Below are 14,558 nucleotides of genomic sequence, written 5' to 3'. Positions count from 1 at the left end.
AGTGGTACTGTTCCTACAAGAAAGGCAGATGCATGCTTAATTTTTTTAATTACCAATTTTCAAAACAATAAGTTTATTAGGTCCTTCAATGGAGACCAATTAGCTGATTTTAAAATATCATTGTGAACTCATGGGTTTAAACATATTTGATGTGTTTGATTCTGTTGAAATTATTCTTCTTACTGATGCTTAAATCGCCCACCTTTAGCCAGTGGCTGCCTCTTCAAGTTGACCTGGCCTCTGAGTTCTTCTAAATATGTGTTTCATCATTTGATATTCTCATGCTGTGCTGTTTTTGTAAAATCTTTTTGTGTGTTTTTTTTTTTGGGGTGGGGGGAGGAGTGTGATTTCTGTTGCCCTTTTTTTTTAAATTATTTTTGTTGTTGAGAGTATACACAGCAGAACATACAACAATTTAACAGTTTCTACATGTATAATTCAGTGACAATGATTACATTCTTCAAGTTGTGCAGCGATTCTCACTCTCGTTTTCTGAGTTGTTCCTCTGCATTAACATAAACTCATTGCCCCCTAAGTTTCCTGTCTAATCCTTTTCCAGTCTAAGATCAAATTGCTGTTGTCAGTTTGATCCCACATAGATAGATCTTAAAAGAGCACAATGCTGAAGGCTAGTTAAATTTATTGTTTTGTTTTAAGAAGACTTCAGGGGGTATTTTTGGTTAAGGTTTAATGATTATCTCAGGGCAGTAGTTTCAGGGATTCATCCAGCTTTCCATAGCTCTAGAAATTCTGGATTCCATGAGAATTTTAAATTCTATTCTGCCTTTTCCCCCTTTTGATCAGGATCCTTCTGTTGAATCTTTGATCAAAATGTTCAGTAGTGGTAGCCGGGCACCATCCAGTTTTTCTGGGCTGATGGCAAAGAAGGCAGTTGTTCACAGAGGCAATTAGCCAGGCCTTCCCTTTCCTCCTCCTATTCTTGACTCTCCTCCTTCTGTTGCTCCAGGCAGTAGAGACCAATTGTTGCGCCTTGGAAGCTTTTGACCCCAGGCACTATGCAGTGTACCAGGAGTTAGAATAAAAGCTTTAAACAGGATATTAGGCCAATTAACTAGGATGTCCCATGAAACCAGGACCCTGAATCTCCAAACCAGATCACGTGAGGTGTGTGTTTGTACATAAGCAGACTCAGCAGCTACTCTTTTCTTTTTTTCGTTTTTGTAAATACATCTGTCACAGAACTTTTGCCAGTTCAGCTTTTTACAGGTGTACAACTTATTGACAGCAATTACATTAATTGGCTGTGCAACCCTATCCTTAACCAGTTTAATTTTTCCATCACTGTCAATCAAAACTCAGTACCCACCAGCAATAACTCCCTCCTTTCCTTTTCTTTCTGCCGCTGGTAACCACAAGAAACTTTGGTCTCTATACGTTTGCCTGTTCTTGTTTTTTCATATAAGTGAGTTCATAAAATATTTGGCCTTTTCTGACTGACTTCTTTCAGTCAGCATAATGTCTTCTAGCTCCATCCATATTGTAGCATGTATCAAGACTTCATTTCTCTTACTTGGATGAGAAGTATTCCATTGTATATCTGTACCACATTTTGTTTATCCATTCATCCATTGTCTGTTGACCTATCTTTAAGTTCACTTATTCTTTCCTCTGCGGTGTCAAAGTCTGTCAATGAGCCATCAAAGAAATTTCTTATCTCTGATAACATTTTTTTTTTATTTTTAGCATTTCTTATCAGCTGTTTTTTTGATCACTAACATTTTGCTGAAATTCACCATCTGCTCATTCATGATGTCTATATTTTGCGTTAGACCCTTCAACATATGAATCATATTATTTTGAAGTAATTGTTTGATAGTTCCAACACGCAGATCTTTTCTGGGTCAGGTTCTCCTGATTGCTTTGTCTCCTGGCAATGGAATTTTTTTTTAGGGTGTGCCTCTCATATTTTTTGATTGAATGCCAGACATCTTATGTAGAACAGGCGAGACGAAGATAGGGTGACCAACAGTCATGGTTTGCCTGGGACTGAGGGATTTCCTCAAGCCTGGACTTTTAGTTTTAAAGTCAGGGCAGTCCTGGGATAACCAGGACAGTTGCTCACCCTAGACTGAAGCACATAGTATTTATTCCTGGAAATGGCCATGCTTCTTTCAGGCAGTTAAGTGTGGGGGATTGAGTCATTCTAGTCAGGAGTTGAGCTGTCTTTGAGTTGTGTTGTTGCGCTGAATTAGTGTAACAGGCACCTCTGATCTAATTCTGGTGATCTAATTCTGAAAAGTCACAGCCTTGAAAACCCTATGGAACAGTTCAGCTCTGCGCACATGGGGTCGCCATAAGTTGGAGTCAACTCAATGGCAACTAAAAACAACATGCCTTGTGCTTAGGTTAGAGGCTAGAGTATTTGAGGATTTCATAATATTTGTGCTCAACCCTCAGCTTTCAGCGATACCTGTTCAACCTTGCTCTTCCCTATACTATACTTTTGTCCCTCTTCTAGTGTTAGGGTGTTATTGTTATCTGATTGTGAGGGCTTGGGAGTTTCTCTGTAATTTTGGTCCAACCCCAGTATTTGGTAGGCCCTGTGTTACATCTGTGGAAGGTCTTGAGAAACAGAGTTTAGTGCCCCTCCCCCAGCACTGGAATACCTCTTATAGTATTGTTACAAATCCTAGGCTCAGGAATTTTTCCTTCCCCACCCCTCACACAGCACTCTTGTTTCTCTGCTGGGTTCAGTAATTCATTGCAGTGACCACCCGGAATGTAAAGACCATACTCATATTATGGGGTTTATTATTAGGGAAGTAACAGTTACAATTCAGGCTCAGGAACACTCAGGTTACAGTTTTTCTTTCATCAGGACAGCCTCTTCCAAACCATGCTGGTGCTTGCACACCTCTTCCTGGCCCTAGGCTTCTCCCCAGAGGCACTAAGCTTTCTCTCTGTGTGGGCTGGGAAGCCAACCACGCCTTCTATTGCTGTTGGCTCTGTCCTGCCACCACTTCTCACCATCTTAAGGGTTACAGCTTGCGCTCTCTCGAGCTCTCTCTTCCTCTCTCTCTGCCTCTCTCTCAGTCTTCTGCTTCCAGGAGCTTCTCAGCACAGGGATCCTGGGTCCAAAGGATGCACTCTCTGCTCCTGGCTATTCTTCCTTGGTGATGCTAGAATTTTCCTCTCTGCTCTGGAATTGACTCTCTTTTAAGGCAGAACTGACCAACCCTCTTGTTGGGCCACAACCACATTATTACACAGTCCCACCCAATCACCTGGGTGGGAGCCACAAGACCATTGCTAGAAAGGCCACATAGATGTAATCAATCATGTTACATGTGCCTTCCCCAAGGCTGAAAGATTTTTTTCCTTTGTCCTTGGCAAAGGTCTTGGCAAGGGGACTTCATGTCTTTCCCTCAGTGGTACTTGATCCTCTCCTTCATGCCTGCACCATCAAGGGAGGTTCTTTCTGGTTTGTCTCCATGCCTTCAATTTTCCCTATGAATGCCTTGTGAAAATCCATGGAAAAGAACTCTTGAGTAAATTTGAACTCCTGTCTGTGGTTCTCAGTGATTCTGTACTATCACAGTAACTCACAGTCAGACTTCAGCAATTTGTTACAATTTTAGCTGATTTCTTCTTGACTGCTTGCATGGGAACCTAGCTTCCTCTCATGTTCTACCATTGGCGGATAGATAGTCTGAGCATTGAGTGATAGTCACTCCTTCGTGGGGGAGAGTATGTCTCCCCTTGAGTTCAGTTATTTTAGAATGCTTTCCTGAATTTTGCCATATAAAATGTTATTGTTTCAATTTGCTTTGTCCTTTTTTTTTGTTTTTAATCTACTTGATCATTTGTAGGCTAAAACATGTATGTTAAATTCTTCCATGATAAATGTTTGATCCTTTCTTCTTTTAATTTGAACAGAGGTTTTCTTATTTTGTGTATCCAGGTTGGTTTGTTGTAACTTGGGATTTTACTTTTTTAGAGGTATAAAATGATTTTTGTTAATTTAATTCAGTATGACAGTCCTTGTTTTTCAACAAGAGAGCTGAAATCATTTACTCAACTAGATATTAAGCTTTTTAGGACGCAACTATATCCTTGTAAAATATTGCAAAATAGTGTTATTGGTACCACAGTGCAGAGTGCATGAAATCTCTCTCAGAATGCATGTAGTCCTGTTGAAGTTGGCTTGGTTATACAGTTTTGAAATTGGATTCTGTTTAGGACGTGTATCACCTGATTGTGTGCAGTCTAATATTCATTTTTGTATGTTCAGCTTCCAGTCAACTGATAATTTTTTTTGTTGTGAAAATATATGCAACAAAACATTTGCTAATTTAAAATTTTCTAATATATAATTCAGTGACTTTTTTACATTCTTCATGTTGTGCAGCTGATAAAGTTAGCAACAGATAATTTTATTCATTATACACTGATACTCATAGATTGCCATTTATGTAACTAAGTCGTTTATCACATGAACAGCCATGGTTTTGAGTTATTAAAAGGTAGTACTTGTCTATTAGCTATTTTCACCTAGAAATGGATCATTGTTCATTGATCTATACCTTTTGGGGCATTTCTGACCTATTTATTAGCTAAAATGTCTTCCTTCTACACCAGCATGTCAGGTTGGCAAAGCAGAATGACAGCCCTTGTGGGATTCCTTGGGAATTTTTTGTAGATAGATAGAGTGGCCTGAATCTTCCTTACTCATAAAGGGGTGCCTTTTGTCTCTTAGGGGCCAACTTCCTGTATCAAGTGCCCTTATATACGCTTATCCCAGCAGAGAACGAAGATAAACCTCTTTTTTACACATTTTTTACAGGGATTATTTCAATATTGATGAGGAAGTTTTAAAGAATGAGATATGGTATATCATATATTAGCTCCTGGCCTCAGTGCCTTTGAAGAGTCTCCTTAACATACAGGTTTTTCAAATCTAAGTAAGGCAGTGCAAAATTGTTACTAGTACTATGATCTGTATGTTTGTTGTTTAGTGTTTTCATGTTTGCAAAAATTAGGTTACTGTCGGAAAAAAGGAATTCATTGAAGCAGAGTAGGTTAGATAGTAAACCTGATCTTGACTTCTGAAGATAATTGTAAAATTTAGATTCATACTAAGCACTTCCATGATTTTTGTTTTTTTGTTTGTTTCTCTACCATAAGACTTGCTACATTTGTGATGAACAAGGAAGAGAAAGCAAAGCGGCCACTGGTGCTTGCATGACGTGTAATAAACATGGATGTCGACAGGCTTTCCATGTAACATGGTAAGTATATCCCAACATTGAACAGCGCTGAAATTGGCAAATATCTTACATAAAAGTATAAGTTAAAGATTTAATTAGATACACAAATATTATTTACAGTAAATCTTATTGGGATAATTTTTATGTTCAAATTTACTTATTTGTAATAAAAATGGTTCTAATAATTGAGTATATTTACCAGAGTGAATTTGCAATCCGTGTGCCCTGGTGTTCTAATTTCTTATTCTCTGTATGCTTCAGTTTCATCTCATGTAAAATATTAACATGGATTACCTGCCCTTTGATTTGTTATTAGGATTAAATGAGCTGATCTAGGTAAACTTAGTACAGTGCAGATCCTTTTTTGGGTATGGGTATATACTAATTCTGTATTTTTGAAATGTTAAAAGTGAAAGGTCAAGTTCATAAGATGATGATTTTAAACTTTAGTGCTTTTTTAAAATATAAATATCGTAACATTAAATTTCAGTTCTATTTCTTCCATTGTTTTTCACTGAAAAGTAACTTAAAAAGATGTTGCTTTCCTTGGGTTCATTTGTAAAGTGAATATTCTAAGATAGTGTAATTTAAAATATATACTTAACAGTTCATAGTAAATAGTGTATATTGGTATACTTATAGTGAAAGAAAATGCCTACTGTATTCTAACTTGAAGCATTTAGAGTTGCAAAATTAGTCCTGGGTGAATGAACTTTTCCTTTCACCACTGTGTAATCTGCATTCATGGATTAAATATCATGTCATTTTATCCCTTTAGAGGCATGGTCTTTCTATCTTACCTGTGAAATAGATTGCAAAAGTAAAATCGTTAATTGTTGGCAGGGGTGGGAGGGGGAAGAATTTTCCTTAAAGAATGCCTTGCTGCCAAGTCAGTTCCAACTCATAGCAACCCTATAGGACAGAACAGAACTCTGCCCCATAGGGTTTCCAAGGCTGTAACCTTTATGGAAGCAGACTAGCCACATCTTTCTCCTGTGGAGCAGCTGGTGGGTTTGAATTGCTGACCTTTAGGTTAGCAGCTGAGTGCTTAACTACTGCGCCACCAGAGCTTCTCATCTTAAAGAAACTTAAGTCTATTTGGTGACACAAAACACGCATAGCAATTATTTATCCTTGATAAAGATGGTTGAAGAGTTCGTTTTAAACCATAAATATAACTTTAAAAAATATCAGGTGCAGGCTGGGGTGAAATGTATTTGACTACAGCTTTTCATATTTCCTTTTTGTCCTAGGGGATACATTTTATTACATATCCGATATGCTTGGAAGTAGATTTTATTTGTTTATATATACTGGGGTTTGAATTTTTATTGCTATACTTGGCTTTTATTTTTAGTGCTCAGTTTGCTGGACTACTTTGTGAAGAAGAAGGTAATGGTGCAGATAACGTCCAGTACTGTGGCTATTGTAAATACCATTTTAGTAAACTGGTAAGAATTTGTCTTGAATTTAAATATGAAAATTATAATAATTAGTTTTTACAGTAGAGTGATCTTGTTTTATAAAAAGGCAAAATAATAATTCCTTTTTCCCTTGAGATTAAATTTGCTTAGTGAGCTCTTCATTAGAAATTAAAGGATCTAGTAACTTAATAAGATGTTGCTTTCCTTGGGTTCATTTGTAAAGTGAGTATTCTAAGATATTCTAATTTACAATATATGTTTAACAGTTTATAGTAAATAGTGTGTATTGGTATACTTTCAGTGAAACAAAATGGATTTGGAAAGAATTCTTTATACTTCAACATTATTTTCAGTTACTTTGATTTTTGACATTTGAGTATACATTTTGTGATTGTCACTTGTTTATCTTATTTTTTTGCTTCAATATTATTATAAATTTTATTTTTCATTTATTTTTATTTACTGTGAAATAGTAAAACTGAAATAAGGCTATTTTGTAACGTGGTTAAAGACGTTGAGAAAACCTTTTAAAAATTAGCTTTGGGAATTTTTTTTTCAATTTGGTCAATCTTTGCTGTCACACAGTAGCATGAATGATTGAGTTAGTAACATTTGATTGACTGTTACATATTTGTGTCCATGTTCCTTTGAATAATCAATATTTTAATGTCCCAAGTGTCTGTTCCTCAGTCTTTAACCTTATGGATTTGTATACAGAAGGTTTAAGACTTCTTTGTTTTTTTTTTTTTTGTTTTTTGTTTTGAGAGTCTTATTTTTTTTTTATTGTTACCTTTTTATTATGAATGGACCTGCCTGCATCCCTCTTCCTTTCCTCTCTCCCCACTTCCCCTCCCTTTTTTTTTTTTTTTTCTTTTTAAGTAAGTAATATCATTAGAGGCCCCTTTCTCATGAAAGAAGCAGCTAGTGCCTCCAGCATTCTGGTTCCTGCATATGAAATACTTAAAAGAGTATGTATATTTTCTGAAGGCTTTGACTTATTTTAATGACTGACAAAGAGTATTGAAGTGTTTTCAGAGAAGTTTTGAGATTTTTAAAACTGAACGTTTTGTGGCCTGGATGTTAAAAGCATTTCTGAATGTTCATTTTATAAATGAGAGGTGATGCAGATAAAATAGAGAAATAATAAAATGGATTTTCAAGTTTGTGCAAATAGAACTTTCTCATTGCTAGTTATTGACGTGCTGTTACGCATTTGCTAGTTTGGGCAAAAAAATCTGATAATAGGATTGTGTAAACTCTACATTTGCATTTTAATTTGAGCATCTTTTGTAGTAATTTTTGTCTAGTTTATATCAGTTAGTTATGTACCACCAGATTTTAAGCACTCCAAATACTCTTGTCTTCATACTTTTATTATTCAGTAGCGTGAGGATTTTAAACACAAACGTATAATGCTTTTAGTAATGCTTTGTAAAATGCATGGGTCTATTACTGACACTTTTAATTTTTTTCTTAATGAACTGCATAGAGACCAGTTTTTAGAAAACTGTGTGCATTTAATACTAAGAGATTAAAAGGCTTGTTGCTTTTCCTAGTGGCATGAAGTAACTCTTCGAATATTTTTCTATTCTTCTAGTCTTGGCATCCTTCTTCAAGATAGCGTTCTCTTTTGGTCAAAGCTTTTTATTATTATTTTTTAAATTTAAAGCAGACATTGAAACTACATAGTAGCTTATTTGAAAATAGAAAATCTGTTTTCACACATTTTAGTAAATGTACAAAAATATGGCATTAATGTTAAATTTAGGCTTAGATTTTCCTTTATAATTGGATGCATTGGACAATATTTGAATGTTATCTAAACTAGATTATATAGACTGAAATAGTGAGACTTTTTTTTCCTTTAGTAAACTTTTTAAAAATACTTCACACTTAAATTGGTTTAAGCCTAACAAAAAGATTCTTTAAACAAATTTTATATACATATATATATATGTATATATATTTTCTTTTTTAGAAAAAGAGCAAACGGGGATCTAATAGGTCATATGATCAAAGTTTAAGTGATTCTTCCTCTCACTCTCAGGATAAACATCATGAGAAAGAGAAAAAAGTAAGTGGATTTGTTGTTGCTAAATATGTAGCACATCTACTTAATATATATTTTTTCTTTTTTTAGTGAAAATTTAATTCTTGGTAGGTGAATGGACACATTGAAATATAGAAAAGTTCTGACTTTATATTGTAAGAGTATTGAGTCAAGGAGTAAGTTTTTAAAAAATGCCATATTTGTGAATATTGTTCTGCCCATTTCAACTGAAAATTTGAAATACAACTTTCTTGAAAGCATGAGAGAGATTTTTTGCATGTGTTAACTATGGTCATCTTGTGAAATTTTAGGTGACTTCAGCAGCTCTAATAGTTTGTTGCTATATATTGTTAATCAGTTACTTCACATCTAAGTAAATATCTCATCAGCTTTGTCCTTTATAATAGAACAGTTTTGAAGTTCTATTTATTCTTCACAATTTTTTTCAGTAGTGCCAATGATTTATTTTTTCTAACAGGAAAATGTCACACCATTTGTTGAGAATATTTTCTTTTAATTAAAACATTAAAAGCTTGCCTAAATACTAATCTGTCTTCTTCTGACTTGTTTTCTGCTTATGTTTTTACTTACTTTAAGGAATATGATTAATTTTTAGTAGGCTAAAAGTAAGTACTGTAGACTTGTAGTTTTATCATTCCTTAACAACATATTGCCAGTGTAGGAGAAGGATACTACTGTGAAGTGTTTTTGAAGAGGCAAGGATACAAAGAATATGTTCAAATAAACAAGAATGTTATTCTTAAACAGTTGTTATAAACTAGTTTTGAAAATATTTCTGCAGATTGGGTTTAAAAACAAGATCACCTAACATTTTTACTTTTGTGAATACTTGGGATTTGGGAAGGTGACTAAAATGCTAAAGTATAGTTATTCTAAAACATTGTCATTTTTAATGTATGCTTATGCCTATTTATCAAGGTGAACATTTTAAAAACACAGTTTTGAGATGAAGTATATGATTATGAGTGAAATAATAATTTTCCTGTTCTAATTTAGAGCTCTTGTTAGGTTAATTTGATTTTTAATAGATCTTTGGCATCAAGCATATATACTTATCTTGATTTCTTTAACGAAGTGGTTCTGTGATAAAGCAACAGTAGTAGAGTTCTGTCTTACTGTCTATGGTTTATGTTTGGTTTATGGGTGGGAAAATGGCAAATTGGGTTAGTTAGCACTTTTAGCAAAAAGCACCATGAGATTGTATTTAAACTTTTGAAACCGTGAAGTAGGGATTCTTAGGGATCATTATAAATTGTAAAGAGGGAAGTCTCACCATTGATGGTCTTCTGCCATTTCATGAACTTTGTCTTTTTTTAAAGAGATGTTCAATGAATGATGGTATTTATTTTTGGTAACTTCTCTGGCATGTTATTTGAAGGCAAATTATTAAATGTAGTACAGTGTTAAGTTTAGTGCTGATGACTGTATTTATTAATAAAAATGTATATTTTTTTGCTTTAGAAGTGAATTAGGTTTTGCATTTTAAGAGGTTTTTTTCTGGTTGTTGAATACTGAGTTTAAAAATATTATATTTAGTTAGTCAAACTTGTTTAGCTTCAAATTTTAGAAGTTGGTATTTTCATTAGGGTGTAAATAGTATTTAAATTTTACTTTTAGCATATATAAGTTTAGTAGCATTTTTTTGTTGTTGTCAAGCTTTTTTCTTTTAATTGGGCTTTAAGTGAAAGTTTACAATTCAAGTCAGTTCTCATACAAAAATTTATACACACATTGCCGTTTGACCCCTAGTTGCTCTCCTTGTATAGTGACAGCACACTCCTTTCTACCCCGGATTTCCCGTGTCCATTCAACCAGCTCCTGCCTGTCTCTGCCTCCTCATCTCGCCTCTGGACAGGAGCTGCCCATTTAGTCTCATGTATCTACTTGAGATAAGAAGCACATTCCTCACGAGTATCACTTTATGTCCCACAGCCTGAATCATCCCTGGGAATGGGGGTGGCGTTTCTAGTCAGAAAATTAGTAAGAGTTGTCTGTATGGTCCTTTTCTTTTTTTCTTCAATTATTTTGCGGTAACTTCTCACTGCTTGTTGAATCTGCCTATCAGCTTTCGCAAAGTGATCGGTATTTGGGTCTATGTTTTCAAGCAACTGAAGCCCTGGATTTAAGTTTAGAAAAAACTCCAGATAATACTTTGCTGTAAATTTCTTTGACAACTTCTCTCCTTCCTCCTCCTCATTATTTCTTCTTCGGCGTTTCTTTCCTCTTCAAACGCCTTTAAGTCCTAATCTATCTGTGATTTGTGAGCTTTTCCACATTGGTGATATCCAGTTCTAAATTCAGTGTTCTTGAATATGAACAACTTTTCCACCCATCTCTTCCGTCATATTATCCTGAACAAATGCTTGAAGCGTGTCCACATAACTGAGCATTTTTTTCCATATCCCCTGCATGCATTTTCCTGTAACTTTCTCCCAGGAAGATGCAATTTTTCAGATACACCAATGGTTGTAAGTGCAGTTAGTCACAACTTGAATATGTTGTAAGTCAAGGACTATCTGTGTATGGTAACACACTCAGTTCCAAGTAGGTATGCCAGAAATCTATCTGTCCTCTACTACAGTGAGATATAGGGATAAACTCACCCCCTTACTTGTCTTTGGCACCCTGGTGGTACACTGGTTAAGAGCTCGGTTGCTAATCAAAAGGTCAGCAGTTTGAATCCACTGGCCGCTCCTTGGAAAACCTGTGGGGAATTTCTACTTGTCGTGTAGGGTTGATATGAGTCAGAATCGAGTCGAGGCAACAGGTTTGGGTTTTGTTTACTTGCCTTTCAGGAGACCTGGTGGTGCAGTGGCTAAGTGCTTGGCTGCTAACTGAAAGATTGGCTGTGGTTCAAACCCACCAATGTCTCCATGGAAGAAAGATGTGGCAGTCTGCTTTCGTAAAGATTACAGCCTAGGACACCCTATAGGGCAGTTCTACTCTGCCCTTTAGGGTTGCTGTGAGTTGGAATCAGCTCAGCGGCAGTGGTTTTTTTCCTTGGTATTTGTGTTTGGTTCCAGTGTTACTAATAGCTGACAACAGATACAGGAGCTATTGCCAGTACAGACACTGCTAGGGTTGGGTGTGGGTTTTTGGAGACAGGCTTTTTGATTTGTGTTTTGTGAACCTCAGGGATTGATTAGACTTCCTTTTGTTTAGGGCTACTAATTTTTTTCAATAGAATTGGAATACTTTCTTCTAAGGCATGCATATGAATAAAACTCTCAATCACAGACTTGCCATTGCTTTCCTTTTGGAAATCTTTCACTCAAGTTGAAGTTTTAAGTTTCTCCATGTGCAAAGAGGGTAGAGTTTTTTAGGAACAGCAGTTTAGAGCAGCTTGAGTGTGTTTGGTGGGGCTAAAGAGTGATGTGAGATGAGACTGTTTAATTAAGAAGGGGCCAGTTCATAAAGAGTCTTGTAAGGAATTCTAGTTTTTTACATCATTCCAGTTCAGTGAGCAGCCAGAAAGATTTGTGTTTTTTTCCTTAAACTTTTGATATTGCAATAATTTTGGACTTTAAGAATTGCAAAAATACTATAAATAATTCCTGTACACCATTCACTCAGATTCCTAAAATATTAACATTTTACCATGTTAGCTTTATCATGCCTCCCTTACTCCTTTCTTTTTTTTTATTTTATTATTTTTTATTTTTTCCCATACAAAAATTTATACATAGTTATATGACTCTAATTGCTCTCCCCATACTGTGACAGCACACTCCTCCTTTCCACCCCTGATTCCTCATGTCCATTCAACCAGCTTCTAACCCTCTCTGCCTTTCCATCTCACCTCCAGACAGAAGCTGCCCATTGTCTCTTGTATCTCCTTGAGCTAAGAGGCACACTCCTCACGAGTATTACTTTATGCCCCAAAGTCCAGTCCAATCTCTGTGTGAAGACCTGGCCTTGGAAATCGTTTTAGTTCCGGGCTGATAGAGAATCCAGGGGCCATGCTTTCCGGGGTTCCTCCAGTCTCAGCCAGACCATTAAGTCTGGTCTTCTTACTAGAATTTGAGTTCTGCACCCCACCATTCTCCTGCTCCATCAGGGACTCTCTGTTGTGTTCCCTGTCAGGGTGGTCCTTGGTGGTAGTCGGGCACCATCCAGTTCTTCTGGTCTCAGGCTGATGAAATCTCTGGTTTATGTGGCCCTTTCTGTCTCTTGGGCTAATACTTTCCTTGTGTCTTTGGTGTTCTTCATTCTCCTTTACTCGAGGTGTTTGGGACCGATTGATGCATCTTAGATGGCAGACTGCAAGCCCTTAAGACCCCAGATGCCAATCACCAAAGGAGGATGCAGAACATTTTCTTAATAAGCTTTGTTATGCCAGTTGACCTAGATGTCCCCTGACAGCATGGTCCCCAGACCCCTAAACCTGCTACTCTGTCCCTGAAAGTGTTTGATTGTATTCAGGAAACTTCTTAGCTTTGGTTTAGTCCAGTTGTACTGACTTCCCCTGTAGTGTGTGCTTTCCTTCCCTTCACCTAAGATAATTCTTATCTAATATCTGGTTAGTAAATAACCCTCATCCTCCCTCCCGACCCTCGTAACCATCAACGAATGTCTTCGTCTGTGTTTCAGCCTTTTCCTGAATTCTTATAATAGTGGTCTTATACAATATTTGTCCTTCTGTGACTAAATTCACTCAGCATAATGACCTCCAGCTTGCTCCATGTTATAAGATGTTTCATGGATTCATTGTTATTCTTTACTGTGGCATACTATTCCATTGTGTGGCTATACCATAATTTGTTTATCCATTCATCCGTTGATGGACACCTAGGTTGTTTCCATCTTTTTGCTATTGTGAACAGTGCTGCAGTCAACATGGGTGTGCGTATGTTTATTCGTGTGATGGCTCGTATTTCTCTAGGATATATGCAAGGAGTGGGATAGCTGGATCATATGGTACATCTATTTCTAGCTTTTGAAGGAAGCGCCAAATCGATTTCCAAACTGGTTGTACCATTTTACATTCCCATCAACAGTGTATTAGTGTTCCCGTCTCTCCACAACTTCTCCCGCATTTATTATTTTGTGTTTTTTGGGTTAATACTAGCCTTGTTGGGGTGAGATGATATCTCATTGTAGTTTTGATCTGCATTTCTCTCATGGCTATTGATCGTGAGCATTTCTTCATGTGTCTGTTAGCCACCTGAATATCTTCTTTGGCAAAGTGCCTGGTCATATCCTTTGACCGTTTTTTAATTGGGTTTTTTGTCTTTTTGTTGTTGAGGTTTCCCAGTATCTTGTAGATTTTAAAGACTAGATGCTGATAAGATTTGTCGTAGCCAAAATTTTTTTCCCAGCCTGTAGGTTGTTTTTGACTCTCGGTGGTCTTTTGATGAGCATAAGTGTTTGATTTTTAGGAGTTCCCATTTATCTAGTCTCCATTCTGGTACATGTGCATTGTTACCTATGGTTTGTATTGTGTTTATGCCATGTATTAGTGCTCCTAGTGTTGTCCCTATTTTTTCTTCCATGATCTTTATCGTTTTTGATTTTATATTTGAGTCTTTGATCCATTTTGAGTTAGTTTTTCTGCATGGTGTGAGGTATGAGTCTTGTTTCAGTTTTTTGCAAGTGGATATCCAGGTATGCTAGCACCATATGTTAAAGAGACTGTTTTTTCCCCCAATTAACGGACTTTGGGCTTTAGTCAAATACCAGCTGCTCATAGGCGGATGAATTTATGTCTGGATTCTCAGTTCTGTTCTGCTGGTCTATGCATCTGTTGTTGTACCAGTACCAGGCTGTTCTGACTACTGTGGCGGTATAATAGGTTCTAAAATCAGGTAGTGTGAGGCCTCCCACTTTGTTCTTCTT

General features: G+C 36.3%; 1 protein-coding gene across 9 annotated transcripts in view; it reads left to right on the top strand.

Annotated features, from left to right (window-relative positions):
- The window catches only part of MLLT10 (MLLT10 histone lysine methyltransferase DOT1L cofactor), a 332,811-nt gene that overhangs the window by 178,993 nt on the left and 139,260 nt on the right, over positions 1-14,558 (top strand). For 8 of the 9 annotated variants that reach the window (XM_023735051.1, XM_023735052.1, XM_023735049.1 and 5 more), the window contains 3 exons: positions 5,146-5,249; positions 6,586-6,679; positions 8,631-8,726. In XM_023735051.1, coding sequence (XP_023590819.1) covers positions 5,146-5,249; positions 6,586-6,679; positions 8,631-8,726 — 294 coding nt within the window. The remainder of the gene's footprint in view (positions 1-5,145; positions 5,250-6,585; positions 6,680-8,630; positions 8,727-14,558) is intronic. The other variant, XM_023735053.1, reaches the window with a different exon arrangement.

Source organism: Trichechus manatus, unplaced genomic scaffold, assembly GCF_000243295.1.
Source record: "Trichechus manatus latirostris isolate Lorelei unplaced genomic scaffold, TriManLat1.0 scaffold00075, whole genome shotgun sequence".
Taxonomy (NCBI): domain Eukaryota; kingdom Metazoa; phylum Chordata; class Mammalia; order Sirenia; family Trichechidae; genus Trichechus; species Trichechus manatus.
This window is presented reverse-complemented; position numbering and strand designations above follow the sequence as displayed.